This window comes from Sphaeramia orbicularis, chromosome 22, assembly GCF_902148855.1.
Source record: "Sphaeramia orbicularis chromosome 22, fSphaOr1.1, whole genome shotgun sequence".
Taxonomy (NCBI): domain Eukaryota; kingdom Metazoa; phylum Chordata; class Actinopteri; order Kurtiformes; family Apogonidae; genus Sphaeramia; species Sphaeramia orbicularis.
In genome coordinates, this window is record NC_043978.1 from 35,837,279 (window position 1) to 35,852,445 (window position 15,167).

General features: G+C 37.3%; 1 protein-coding gene across 4 annotated transcripts in view; it reads right to left on the reverse strand.

The window, feature by feature from the left end:
* LOC115413355 (probable palmitoyltransferase ZDHHC14) overlaps positions 1-15,167 on the reverse strand; it is a 54,913-nt gene that overhangs the window by 19,461 nt on the left and 20,285 nt on the right. For all 4 annotated transcript variants that reach the window (XM_030126144.1, XM_030126143.1, XM_030126145.1 and 1 more), the window contains exon 4: positions 980-1,132. In XM_030126144.1, coding sequence (XP_029982004.1) covers positions 980-1,132 — 153 coding nt within the window. The remainder of the gene's footprint in view (positions 1-979; positions 1,133-15,167) is intronic.

Here is a 15,167-nt window from a genome sequence, read left to right on the forward strand (position 1 = left end):
TTCTACGTGGCAGTGAGACTGGAATTATTTTGACTTGACAATAAGCAGATTTATTTCACAATTCTTTGAGCCATTTTTCTAAATACTGCATAATATACAGTATGCGCAAAATTATGCAAATGTGCATCATTATAACCAAATTCCATAAAAACACCTAAACCCCAAACAAAGCTAGGGAAAACTATGACCTCAATTTAACAGTCTACCTAATATGTAAACAGTGTGTGTCAACATGCACAACCTGTTTGTGAGAATGGTTGCCCTCCCATTATATTTTTATAAACTGTCAGTCTGCCTTCCTTCCTGTCAGTATGCATCTGCCTCATCTGATTACTGCCTCCTCATCTTTTTTCCTGTTTACTACTTCCTTGTCTTTGTCTCTCAGGTTTTCAGTCAGTAACCCATTCTGATAAGGAAATGGGCATTTAGAGAAGGAGATGTCTGTGATGATTGATTAGTACAAAAACTCCGATAACAGAGATCCTGAGACAGGTCTTCCGTCTTCTGTCTCCATCTTTAAGTACAATCTAGTTGTGCTCCATTCTTTGTCTCCAGAGACACAGCATGTAGCTTCGAGCAGCAGCAAATTCAACTATTAAGCTGCAGCTCAGTTGTTTTCAGCGTAACTATTCCCTCCTGCTCATTTTTGTTGATGCCAATTTCCTCCAAGCATATGTACAATACAATCTCAGCAGGATCGCATCACAAACTAAACATTTAGTTTTGCTTGTGGCCTCAAATACAGATGGAGCAGAGTTAAACATAATTTAAACTTGCATGTGTGGATTTGCGTGTGAGTGGATAGTTTTGGGGACAATGCAAACCACTCCGGAGTTTAACATCAACCCACAGATGAAGCAGAGCCTGGTCTGACTGTCAGTGGTTCTGACTGTGTTCATTATGTTAATGCATCCAAATGAATACAATAAAATGCACTGACAGAAAAGAAAAGAAAAAAAAAAGAAGTACTCTCACTCACCCACACAGTTGTCACAGAGGCTGCAGTGGGAGGCACGTGGTGGCCTGAAGATTTTGCAGGTGAAGCAATACTTCAGTTTGACTGTCTGTCCATTGATGACCACCTCCTTGGTCCTGGGTGGAGGCCGGTAGCCTGTGCTGCCATTAGCCACATCTTGGAAAAAAAGAAGAGAGACAAATAAAAGCTTCATAAGCAAAAGGCCGTTTACCCTTACAACACCTCCTCCGTGCTCATTCAAGTCCCAGTGGCCTCTCAATAATACTACACAGAGTTTTTGTCTGTAATTTTCAGACAACTGCGGTGCTTCGGGCAATAACTGTAGTTTTGTTTCATATCTGTTGCTGTTTAGGTCTTAGATATGTTTAATTGAGGTTATAATGTTAACCTTTTTTCAATTATTATATAATGACTATTTCTAAAGCATCTGGGCTGCACTTAAATTAGTAATAGGGAACATTAAAGTTAAATTACAATGTTTATAGGTTACATATGTTTGCAGTGATGCTAATTTCCTTGCTGTGGAGCTGCACCACTGTTAAATGACTACAGAGGAAATACTACATTACAGTGGTGTGGCCTTGGTGATAAAGGTCTGTTTTGTTTTTTCATGCTTCAACTATCATTTCTTTAGGCCAAGGAAGCTGCACAGGTAATTGGATTTCCCTTGTCTGGAGGCTGATTTATCGCAGTGATCTGACATGAAATTAGTAGCAGCCGATCTCCAAGTTCACGATCTCTCATTTCCCATCTGAACTGTACAGATTAGAGGTCGACTGATGATGGATTAATTTAAAGGGTGATATAATAAGGATAGTTTGGAGCAGTTTGACATAGACATTCAGTTCTACAGTTTCTCATACAGTCAGTCACAGTAATCATGCCTAGGCTAAATAAATCTGGATCAGTGAATAACAAAATCACAGGAATTAATCAATAAATGTTGAAGTGAACATCAAACTAACTTAATTTATCCTTGTACTTCCAGATGTGAAGCCTGATATTTTACTTGCCATTAATACTATGGCTAAAATACAGCTCAGTTTAGTTTACTTGTTCCTTTCATGAAAGTGCACAATAATACAATATATATTCGGTACACAAATTCACTATATATACAAATCAAGACTTTGCTGATTGAAACAGAGCAGTAAGAAGAACACAATTCTAGACAGTGCTGGGTATTGGACAAGGGACTTCACTTGTCTCCTTGATTGTTCATATGCCTATGCCACCCATGTAAATGGTTGAACCTGATCAGCGCAGTGGGAGGGGCAGTTATGTGGTTACAAAACCAAAGGAAGTGAGGCATGTGAGAAGTTGAAATCTATGACCAAGGTAGGAAATGCATGAGACAGATGGCACTGTTTAAAGTGATAGAGGGAGTGGTTTAGGAGCCATGTGGTCTGTAAATATGACCAGACAAGCTGTAGGTCATGTCATTATTTGCTTTTATACTTGTAGAAAATTCACAGACATTCTATCCCCTTCAAAAAATGCTTTCACTTGGTTAGAAACTAAACATTTAATTCAAGTGATTGTCTAATAAACATGGAAATGAGCCTCAAACTAACCATAAAAAAATCTAGGTGTGATTTTTACATCTTTTGATCTAACATGTTCCCTGAAAATTTCTAGAGTTGACTTGCTGACAGATTAATCAGTCCATCTAGAATTTTTATTGGCATTTTATTCACTTATTGCTCACTAATTTCAATAATCCAATCCCAGTACCAAAATAATTATCTCTTATGGAGACGATGATATTTACACTGTAATATTGTATTTTAATGATGCAAATACAGAACTACATTGGCTGTTTCTAGTTTGTCTGTACTCTCATTCATTTCCGTTTCAAAATTAAACATCATGCTTTGATCTTTTAGCCACATCGCCCACTTCTGAGTGGAATAATGTGATTGTCAACTGATAAAGGCTTCTGTCACAGTATCAGTGGCTTTTAGTGGATGAAAAACACGAACAACCCACACAAGTCATTATTTTTAATTACCTCCGCCACTTAAGTTCTTTTTGCACCAGCTATACAAAACCTGGCTGCTGTGTGTCAAAAATGTGCTGCTGGTAACAGATCAACACCACCACTCGGTCTTTTCAAGACAGCACGCACCGTCATAGATCAAGTGACTAAAATTATAACCTAGTTCAGGTAATTTTAACACCAGTTTGAAATCCAACGTGCACTTGACACCATGATCCCTAGACTATAACACGGAAGGAAAATGGTGGCAAACTGCTCTGAATGGCTTTTGGTGGAGTGAGACAGCTCTGATGACAGGCTAAACGTTGAGAATGAGAGCGATGATAGTGATTTTCAAGCCATAAAATGTAGAGCCTGTATCCCATTATTGCTCAGCTCGCTTTGAACGCTCTCACGCAGCCTGAGAGTAGGAGATAGTGTGTGTAGGAAGATCATTTTGAGATCATTTACACAGAAGCCCGTAGCATTGCTTAACAGAGTGGTGTGTGTGTGTGTGTGTTAGTACGGGGGGTTTGTACAGGGAGTGAGAGGCTTGTGTGGGTGTTTGACATTTCCAAAGGAGAGCAGAGGAAATGCGGCCAGTGAGTTCTGTTCTATTGAATTCGTCTTTATTGTGATCAGCGCCTATGGAGCACTCGCCTCTCTCCTCCTCAAATCCCTCTTTTCCTTTGCCCTCTCAGCAGACTCCACTGAGGGAAACCACAAATGAGGGGAGGTTGCGAACAATTCAGAGCAGAATTCAGCTCTCATCATGTTAAACCAAGGCCCATTGTTTCGGTGAAAAACCAATACCAGTAGGTAGTTTCCGTTAGGGGGAATAAAAAGGTTCAACAAGGCAGTTCGCTAAATGAACAGTAGAGATGATGTGACGTCTTTCTGTGCGTCCCTAAAAGAATGCAGGCTGATAATGAAGCATAAAACAGCACACAACTGACTAAATAAAGTCAGAGTAGTTATTAAATAAAGTTTTTCTTGAGGGGCTGTTGTGTTTGAATAGCTATTATTCTGTTTAACTGCTCATTTGTACGTCTTGTTTGTGTTGATTTTGTATGGTTGCTACCTTGGCCAGGTTTCCCTTGCAAAAGAGATTTTTGATCTCAATGGGATTTCCTGGTTAAAGTTAAATAAATAATAAATAGATGTTATATTATCACTATCGCTCTTGTAATCCTTATCATCGTTATTATTACTACCACTACATAATTTCCTGAGTTTTTACTCACTGTTTACATTTGCATAAATATTCTGCTTTTTGCCCTTATTCTGAAAAAGCTAAAACCCATAATGAGCATGAAAAAAGAAAAATAATCTTTCACTAATATTCCTGTTCATGTGCAGCATAACATATCAACACATTAAAATATGATTTTTACAACTCCTCTCCTCTGGTTGAAGACATTCTATTGCAGCATCTTCCCTCTTTTGTTCTTTCAAACACTCTCTGGGAAAAAGGTCAGATTTTTGATATTTACTCATATCTGTTAATATCCTGCTGGCATCCTCTGTCACAATGTTTAACAGTAGGTGATTCTCCTTACAAGAAGCAATGTGGATGTTTCTTTTTTCAGCATCCATCTTTACCAGAGAGGATCTTTGTCTACACTCCAGTTGACAGTAAACACAAGGGAAAAAATCATGTAAAAGCGGAATAATGTCAGAATATCCTGGCCAAACTCAGAGTATCCACACAGAATATGCTGTTAGCATGACAGCTGTCAAGTTGAAAACACTGGAATAATAGTATGAACATAAACACTCGAAATCTTATTTTCTAACAAGGATAAAATGAAGTCATTGCTGTCTCTGAGGGGACAGAAATGTAGCGGCATAAAAGCTGCTTGTTAGCAATACACCATATACTACATGCAAAAACACACACATTTAACTGCGAGTGCAGCCTAAAACACCTGATTTGTGTGAACAGTTGTCGCACTTTAACCAACCCATCAACATTCACTACACTAGTTCACAGATGCCTGCAGTAAAGTAGTGGGTGAGTGGAGGTGTCAAAGTAGCTTTTCTGCTGAACAAAGCCATTTGAACACTTAGCCATCCTGGCAGCCAAAGCTTAGCCTTACATCAGTGTCTAGTGGGAGATCCATCAGAGAGATAGGCCAGGTCTAAAAGCTTGAGGCTGGAAAATAAGGCCAGGTTGACTGGGAAGTGATGTAACAGGACAGCACAAATTCACACACTCTCCCTGTATATACCCACTCACAAACTTATACACAGAGCTAAATGAAGGTTCAAAGTCAGCCAAACTGCACAGCCCAGCAGGGTATAAATGGAGACTAATTGCCGTCCTGCTGTGTGTGAGGAGGAGAGCAAACTGGAACCCTCACAGATGGAAAGGAGTACTGGAGCACAGTCATGAGGACTAACATTGAATTGACCTCCACTTGACAGCCAAAGCAAAGTCTGCAACCGGAAAGACATGCAGATTTGGTTCAAGAGGTGATTCAAAGGACTTCCAAACAGAAACAGATTCAGCAGATACAAAAAGCAGAATATTAAAAATAAATAATATTTCTACATACAAAAACAATATGATAGTCATGTTACTTCTCTCCTGCATTGAGCTTATATTCTTTCGCTGCTGTGAAGCATTAATGTAGATCAGAATCCCCCTCCCCAGGCTACCCCCTGTGTGGATAATTATCAGAATCTATTTCATTGACAGATGCACAACAGCAGAGATAAAGTGTTAGATATGCAGCCAAGTCATGAAATAATTCCTCTAACTGACAGCCAATTATGGATCAATCATTGGTAATTAAATTCTATCAAAGAAATGCATTCGAGAGCAGATGTAAAATCCGCGCAGGGAAAAAAAATACATATTTTTTCATTTAGGTTGAATCTGGTGATTTTGCATGCCATTTAGTTAATTAGATTTCACTGCATCTAGTTTAATAATCTCTTGTAGATATTCACCCATTCAAAATACCTACGTTGTTTGATAACGATTAACGCATCTATGGCTTTGTGGGTCTCCCCTGGTGTACAGGGTGATTGGCTGATTTGGTTTTATATGTAAATTTACCTCCTCTTTTCCATGGTGGGGATGCACAAAGAATGGTAAAGATAGTACTGGTACTGTGTAGGAGAAAGATGCTCAAAGCCAAGTGGAGGAACGGGAACATTTAGTCCGCCAATGTCTCGTTTACATGTCCATTCATCAAATCTGTCCTAAAAATAACTGGATCGTGCTGTGCTTATAGCAGTCTGACCCTCATTTATTGACTTCATCAATATTACTCCACTTGAGAAAGTTTCATAGCAGCAAAGTATCTTTTACCTAGTGAAATTCAAGTATGCATAGCTAGGCCAAAAAATACTGTGTCCTTGGAAAGGTACTGTAGAAAAGTCTCACCTAAAACCCTCTGAGCTGGGTCTGAAACAAGCAAAATAACACTGGACGCACAATAAAAACAGTGAATGGCTAAAATTTGCTTAGAGGTCTTATTTATGTCTTTGTGCATAAGAAATCAATATAAGTGAATCCCCAAAGGAACTTTGTGTTGGTAAATACAACTTATGCAAATTTACAGGATTTCAGTTATGTTGCAACATGTTGATGGTCATATGAACTATGTTTTCAGGTCAAAAATGTCCAATTTCATCACAATTAATGCTATATTTTCATGTCACAAATAGCTAAGTTATATTTTAACTGAATTTACCTGAAAAACAAATATTCTATTCTTTTAGATTCCCCAATTTTTCTTACAAGATTATATACTACATATCACGTTTTATTTTTACAGGTTGCAATATGGAGTATGGTGCTGATCCATCCTGCTTATGTTATGCGAATACATACATAAAGAATGTCACACGTCACTTTTTAAATCAACAGTTTTCTAACAATAACCATTTTTATAAAGAAATAACAATTCTATATTGTTATGTACTCTTTAGTATGATGATAAACTATACAATAAATAATTACGATACTAGTTTTTGCACAGGGGTCATTTCTGGAAACAGTGACATGGCTGCCGAGCATCAGTATGATGGGATCCGTAACAACCATGTCACATCCGTCCACTGCCACATTTTGTGTTTTTGTGTCAGCTGTTATTGTTTTAGATCCACAATACTAACATTTATGAATAAGAGGATAATTAGCAATAGTAAGTATATAAGTTTATTACTAATAAAGTACTAGTACTGACCAGATCATCATGGGTAATGTCACGTCCGTCCACTGTCACGTCTGTCCACCAGTTATTTATGCTCTTTCTAAATGCTATTTTAAGAATTCTATTCTAATTTATTTTCTTCTATTCTGTGTAATTATTTTATATTCTGTGCTATATTCTGTTCTATACTGAATTTATTAATTTCAATGCCCCCCCCTTTCTCAAATGTCACATCCGTCCACCGGCAAAAGTTTTCATATACACGTGCTATTCAAAATCCAATATTTCTGAAAATATAGCTTCCACTGTCAAATATCAGTAGTCTGTGCACAAATGTATTAGCATTATTTCAACACAGTTCTATGCATTTCTTACAACTTTTTTTTTTTTTTTTTTTTTACAAAAATAGCCACTCATTTGACCCCTTAAGTAAATTTTAGCCGTGAAGTGAATATTTTTCAGAAGAACATATTCAAAATCTTGAGTAGAGAAGTAAAATTAGCTTTGAAAAACATGTTTCAGCAAGTTAAAAAAAAGAGGTTTGATACTCTTTAGGAGTTGCCATACTCACTTTCTATTAAAATTTGTGACTAAACAGTCAAAGTGACAAAAGGGTGAAAAGTTAACGCCACTGAAGTGTTTTTGTGTGTGAACAGCCTCTCATACACAGTAGGCAGCTGTACAGTTATATGAGACCCATGACACAAAGGGCATTATATGTCTTCATAAAATACAACTTTTCAAAGAATAGAATAGAATAGAATAGAATAGAATAGACCTTTATTGTCACTGTTACAGGAACAATGAAGATCAGTTTATTGGCTCTGGTTGTGTTTAATAGACTATGTAAAAATATCTCACAAAATTATACTGAAAATATACACTAAAAAATATTGACAATATGCAAGAACTACAAAGATAAAATACTAAAATATAAAAATACTAAATTTAACTCTATACTACAGATAAAAGAAATATATACAACATATTAGGATACAAGTAATAAAGGATATGTACAAGGTAAAATTAACACAAAGTGCATGGGTTGGGATTATTGTCATTTCTACATATACTGTGCTCTAATGTTAAAAAATAACAGACCCCCATTCCTTTATGAAATGGAAATAGTTAAAATCTCCAAAATGTCCAGAACAAGACAATGCTGGGCAAAATGCCAATGTTCTCTGCTTCAGACTACTTTTATAATCCACGCTGAGCTGACAGGCTTTGGCCAAAAACCATAAGGGCTCAGTTTAATAGTCTGGATTCAGAGACGTGACATCTGTCTGAGTGAAAGATGACAACGGGGAAGAAAGCTTCGTCAGATATTGGACTGGGCGAGAATATGCCTGCAGAGTACAGCAACACCACAGCTGCTGTTTCACTCTGGACCTCTGACTGTGTAATGAAGCTTGAGGACATCCAGCGGGAAACAGGAAGGCAGGGCACAGGTGAAGAAAGTTAAAAAGTAAAAAAAAATACCCCTGAAGCCATCATCAATCAGGTTTCACATGTTTTACTATGGCCTGAACTGATACTTGTACAAAACTGTATCATATTAAATTCCATCAACACATACTGAAGTGCTTTAAGATAAAAAAAGGTGCATGTGTATGAGAGAAAGGGAGGTATAAAAAGCATTGAGAATCAAACAAGAAAAACTGAAGGTCAGCATTTTGTGTCAATCCAAGTTGATTCTTCATTCTCTTTTGCCTTTGTTCAGCAACACATCTCTAAAGCACTTGCCTATTTTCTTTAGTCTTGCCATATGCAACATTATTATCCATTCACCATCTTTGTCTTTTGTCATGTTTGCCATTGTTAACTGTTGACAGGAAAAAAGAAGAGGAATTCAAAGACCAGTTACTGAATACTTGCAAGCCTAGATGTTCTTCTAAAAGCATTAGTGAGCTGTAGCAATACTGAGACAAAGCAAAATGTAAATATTATTTATGCAAAACAATAATTACTGTTCATAATACACAGCACATGTTCATTATGCTTCTTTATCTATGTACACTCCTCCTTGCCTTCTTCTGGCTCCTGCCTTTCAGCAGCTTCCCTCTTTATAACATCCCTTGCTGACATGCCGCCTTTGTCAAGCATAATAAAGGAGGATAGAGTGAGGTCCATGTCAAGTAGCTTCATATGAGAGACTCTTTCCACTGGCTGCACACCTATTTCTCATTATTCAGCCAATAACAATGAAGTCAAACATGAATGTGACCTGGGGCAGTGAGATATGGAGGAGGGGGAAATGAGAGAGGAGCAGACGTAGTAGCCATCAAAGCAACAGCATGAACTACAAGTGAACTGTCATTCAGGACAAGGCACTACAAAAAGACAGATATTTCAGCTATGTGCCACTTTCAGTATATGGTGGAGGTACAGAAGAAGGCTTTAACAGGAGGGTCATCAGAGGTTCTGATGAAGTCCAATAACTCTGAAAATACAGTGCTCTCTGACCTTTAAGGAGCACTGCAGTATCTGTGAGGTTTCTGGCAAAAGCTTTTTGATATTTAGTGGCATTTAACAGGTCACTGGTCAGCATTAAGGTGTACAAATGTGTAAATGGACTGAAGACCTCTTATGTCTGAGACGTGACTGGTAAGCAGAAACACTTCATTTTATTCATGGTTTAGTTTTAAACGTGCCTTGGGCCAAAGCAAATTTAATTCTACAAGCAGGCCTACAAGGTGTTGTTTGGAGTGCCTTATCACTACAGGGAGAGGAAGCTGTATCTAATGTGATTAAGTTAGCTTACATCTTAAAGAGTGGTTCAAGCTGGCCTGTCTCTTTCTTTTTGGCAAGGATGTTGGCAAAGGCAGCCTGAAAACACATTTCAGCAGAAATGATAAACACTAAAGTGATTAAAACAGTCCAAGCTAGAGAAAAACACAAATCTGCTTTGCCTCTTAAAAAGGAAAATAGAGTGCTTTCACAGCCAATGACACTGATTTTAATGAGATGAAAGCATTCTTTAAAACATTATGCAGTCTTTTCATAATGTGCTCCCTTAATTTCTTGCCAGTCTTAAACATACGTTGCTACCTACAGAATTTTATCTTAAAAGAAAGTGCGCATGTTATCATCACACTTGCCTTGCAACAGATTGCATAAACTAAGTGATTCAGATTTCCCTGCAAAAACTCTGCCTTTTGCTGGCTACGTCCTGCACAAACTTTATATAGGATGATAAGATGTACTTGGTGTGCAAAAAACAAATGATGAGAACTAATGGTTCCTGAGAGAAAAAAAACAGTACATGGACTGGAGTAGGACTAAATATCCAGGGTTTTCTGTATATGATTGCTTAGAGCTTAGGAGCTGCCCGTACACTGTAAGTCATGGGTTTAGGGGATTGTTAAAGTAAAAACAATTATTTTCACGTATATCTGACAACAACATATATATATAAAAAAATACCCATATGTAGATTTTTCATATAACATTCAGAAAATAGCGAGAAAAAAAAAAAAAAAAAAAAAAAACACAATCCATCTGCTCTTTGATGAGTTTAGTGTACTGTCCTTCTGAGGTAATCCTTTACATTGTTGTGTGACATAAAAAATAATTATAGCAAAAATAAGAAAAGTAAAGGATCTGAACTACAATTTAGTGTGACACAGAACTCAGAGCATAGTTTTTTACTTTTTCATTTGGCTGTGAAAAAACACTTTAGTGCTACAACATAGTGTTATAATGGTAGGAAAAACTGTGCCAATATTCAATCTATTACAGAGGCTTTTGTCTTCACAAGTTTTCCAACATGGATGAAAAAGGAGCCCTGTTCTTAAAGTATGCTGTGATGCCATAACATAATGTGGCAAAGTGGAGAGAGTCAGGGCACATGAACTGTTTTGGGGGAGTCAAACATGAAGTACATATCAACGACTCAAAAGGGGCTAGCACTCCTAGTCACAAAACAAACACAGCCTTCTTAATCCAACAGTGTAAGTCAAGGGTCTTTGTTGCAGCATAATATCCTCCCTGAAGTGAATCATGCTTCTTCAGTTTTACAGTTACCATCCCACACATACTTTGACAAGGAAATATAATCGGCTTTACTTGGCTTGCATTAGCTTCAGTTCAGATATACCCAAATGGGGATAATATACACACATACAGCAAATGAACAAACAGACAAAAGACTATGTACTTTAGTGCACTGTGGTCCACACCTTCAAATAATAAAACTATTGTTTGTGCTGTTGTACATAGCTTAAAAGTCATTGCATCCTCCACTGATGTACCCATCCTTTCTCAAGCAACTCAAACTCTTCCAAAATTTTCTTTACTCCATTGACCTCTAGTCTGTTTGGAAGCTTAGGAATAAAAAAACAACAGTAGCCTCCCTGACATTCACCAACTTGCTGGAATTATATTTGGTAGAGGGAACCAAACACGCAGCTCTGACCATCTCTCACTCTGATTAATGCTTCACAGAGTCTCTTGGATTTGGCGTGTGTTAGCTGAAGTGATGCCAGCCTGTCTGGTCCTGACATATTGGGCAGGAAGACAGACATGCATAGACATCAGATGTGGCACACAGAGGCGAAATCAACCCTTGTCTCTGTCCCGTTCACAGAGGGAAACTACAGGCTGTTCTCCTCTCCCTTACATCACACCATATTCCCCTGATCATTTAGGAGTACAACTTGGAGTAACTGTCCTCACATGTCACTTTGTTTATGAAGATAGGGTTGAGCAATACCATAAACCAATAACATCATAAATGAAACAGTGGTGCAACATAAATGCCCCTGTTTACAAATGATATGATCTTTTCACGGCCCCCAATGATGTTTTGTTTTATTTTACATTTAGTATTTTTTTTTTTTTTTTACCATTTTACTCTAAGACTTTCTTTTTCAATATAGCACTGTTAGATTCTTTTGAATGAAAACTACTTTATATACACAATCTATTATTATTATTATTATTATTAGTCAATTAATCATACCTTCATACATATTGAAAAGTGGGGTACAAGACAGAATGAGCAAAATCCAAAACCTACAACTAATAAAGCAAAAATAATTGCACTCAGATTCTTTCAGACCTACCACTCCACCCTCTTTTTACAGCCTTAGAGGCAACATTTGGCAGATGACAGAGACTATCAGCTTACCCTTGTGGAGTACATGAAATATGGGAGACCTTGGCACTTCATATTGTGCAGGTCCTTTCTTGTTTAATCAACAAATCAATAGTAGCTGTGTTGAACCTGAGCTGAGTAGCACTTTCACTTGAAAACATCATAATATATTCATGAGGAAAACTGCATGCTAATGGCAGCTACACTTTTCAGAGATTTTGAGAGGAAACCTCGTACACATATGCACACAACAGATGCAACTGGGCTGGGTGATCTGGCCTCCTCTCAAAATGTATTTTTTCCTTTAGTCTTTATGGGTTCTGAAAACTTTTACTGTATGTGATGGCTTTTCGTTGTTATCTGACAAGAATCTTGGCATTACTGCATCAGCTTGGACCAACATTATTACAATACTGACAACATCTAGATGAAGTAAACACGAGCGACATATTCTTGTAATACAGCTACAGTGATTCCAATAATTACCTAGATTATGGGAGCCTAATTTATCCTGCTGGAGTTTTATAATGAAAAAAAAAAATTTTTTTTCACATTAGCATAAATCTCAAACATCTGTGTAAATCAGACTCACTGCACAACGGATACCAGAAGCAGGACTAGCAGCTGATGGACTTACGGTGATTCTTGTTATTTATACAGCAACAGCAAACCAGCAAGTTACATAAACTCTGCAAGTAAACACAGACTGACCTTAAACACTTAAGTGCAGACAGACACAATAGTATTGCTATAAATAAGCTGAAATATAACTACAATATTTACAACAAATGCTAGTAGTGTAGAAACATTTTGACAGCACAAATTTTATAATTACATAATCTATATTATCCTTCTGAAAAGTAGATTAACTACCAAAAGAGACCGATTGTGGTCTAAAGTTGTGCAACCACTCAACCCTAGACTGGCCATACGAAACTGATAAACAGGAAATTTGACATTTGCAAATTAGAAAAACTAGATTTTTTTCTAGATTTTGTATGAAAAGTATTATTACACTGTATGTAGTGGATAATTCTATAAATGTAGTGACAGTGTGACTAATAAGTAATTCCTGTAACTAGTAAGCAAATGGAAAACGGACTCCTAAGTGGTATAGAGCCATTGCTTCAGATTATTATTGACATGTGAAAAGTTCCCTGTGGTCACGACGAAGCCTGTCACAGCTGTTTTGTTATCATCAGCCTGCAGAGTTACATAAGGACATGGAGGAAAAAAGAACTTTGTGGGGGAAAAAGCAATGTGGTCTGTTGTCTCAATCAGAAGGGAGATAAATGTTAGGAGTGTTGTAATAGAGGAGAATATCTTACATCTTACAATACACTCACGAAACACAAGGGCCGTCTCTTAGAAGAAAACGTGAGTCTGGTTGATATCAGGGCTTGGGATGAGGTTGGGATGGGTTAAAAGTTAACAGATGTGCCACTAATGACTTGCATGACAAGCTGCCATGACTACAACCAGACGTTACTGAACAGGTCTGGACAAGGGGAAGGAGGAAGAGGGTGAAGTGTGTTTGATGGAAAGTTAGTACAATGGGTGGTGTGAGCACAGACATGACACACAAAATCACAGAGGAAAATAAAGCAACTCAGTGAAAAACCTGGATTTTAACGAAGCTCTTTTAAATTTTCACACTGTGAGGAAAGGCAGTGGTTATACTCCAAGCTGAGGTATTTTTGTGCATGTATGTGTAAAATCCTAATGCTACTGCAATCCAGTTTCTTCTAAATGGAAGATAATGGTGCCCACTATGGCACCAGGACAGGCAGTTTATTAGTTTACTGTCTGCCAGCATCAAAAGGCCCATAATAGACTGGATGGGGATGCTTCAGAAACAGAGGCCTTTAGACAGCATCACCTCTACAACTACACCAAAAATGGTCTTTCAAGCAAAATGCAACCTAATTAATCTAAGAGTTCATCTCCAGATCCAAAACCTGATTAAAGATTGAAACTAGGGCTGTGCAATTAATCAAAATTCAATTACAATTTCGATTATTACAAGCAACGATTACAAAAATTATGTAATCAAGAAAAAACGATTATTAATTTTGAGTTGTTTTAATTCACGCGCACGCAAGCTACCATGAGCTGCTCTGCCCCGCCCCCCTCTAAGCTACTGCTGCCAGCTAGCCGGCAGGTCCACCCCAAGAGGAAAGTTGTACCTAGCGGTCTGGAAAAATGGCAGGAGAATCACAGCAGAAGTGCATGGTAAACAAAAAAGGCAAGTCAAATTCAATTGTACGGAATCACTTTGGGTTTGATGAAGAAGATGAAGAGCAAAAACACATCACGTGCAAAAAGTGTTTCGTAGTTGTGTCCGCACCGACCGCTAACACAACAAACCTTTTTAACCATCTAAAGTTTAACCACCGCCACCTTTATCGTAATCTTATGAAAAACTAAAACGCATAAAAACAACTTCGTCCGCAATGCAATCTTCAGTCTCCGAATCTCTTTATGCTGCAACTCCCGTATTAACCTAACCCGTATAACCCTAACGTGCGTATTCTAGATGGCTAATGTATACAGAAGGCCTTAACTGAAACCTCACGGCACGCCACTGAATTTACTATTTCATACTACATTGACCATACTTGAATTTATAATTTGCACTTGACGTGAGTTTTTTTTTTTTTTATTGCTACAGTTCTATGGCAAGTCTATAGCAGTTTAATTACAGTGCACTATTTATTTACAAAAGGAAACATACTTAAATTTACAGCACACTTATTTGCATTCAAAGATTTTTTTGTTTCATACAAAAGTGAACATACTTTATTTTAGTGGTTAAAAGCTTTATTTATGTTTAAAGAGTATATTTTACATTGCTTTGCAAGAAAAAAAATAAACAACTTTAAGGTTAACAAATAATCGTTTTTAATAATCGTGATTTTAATTATTGCTAAAATAATCGTGATTTTTTTT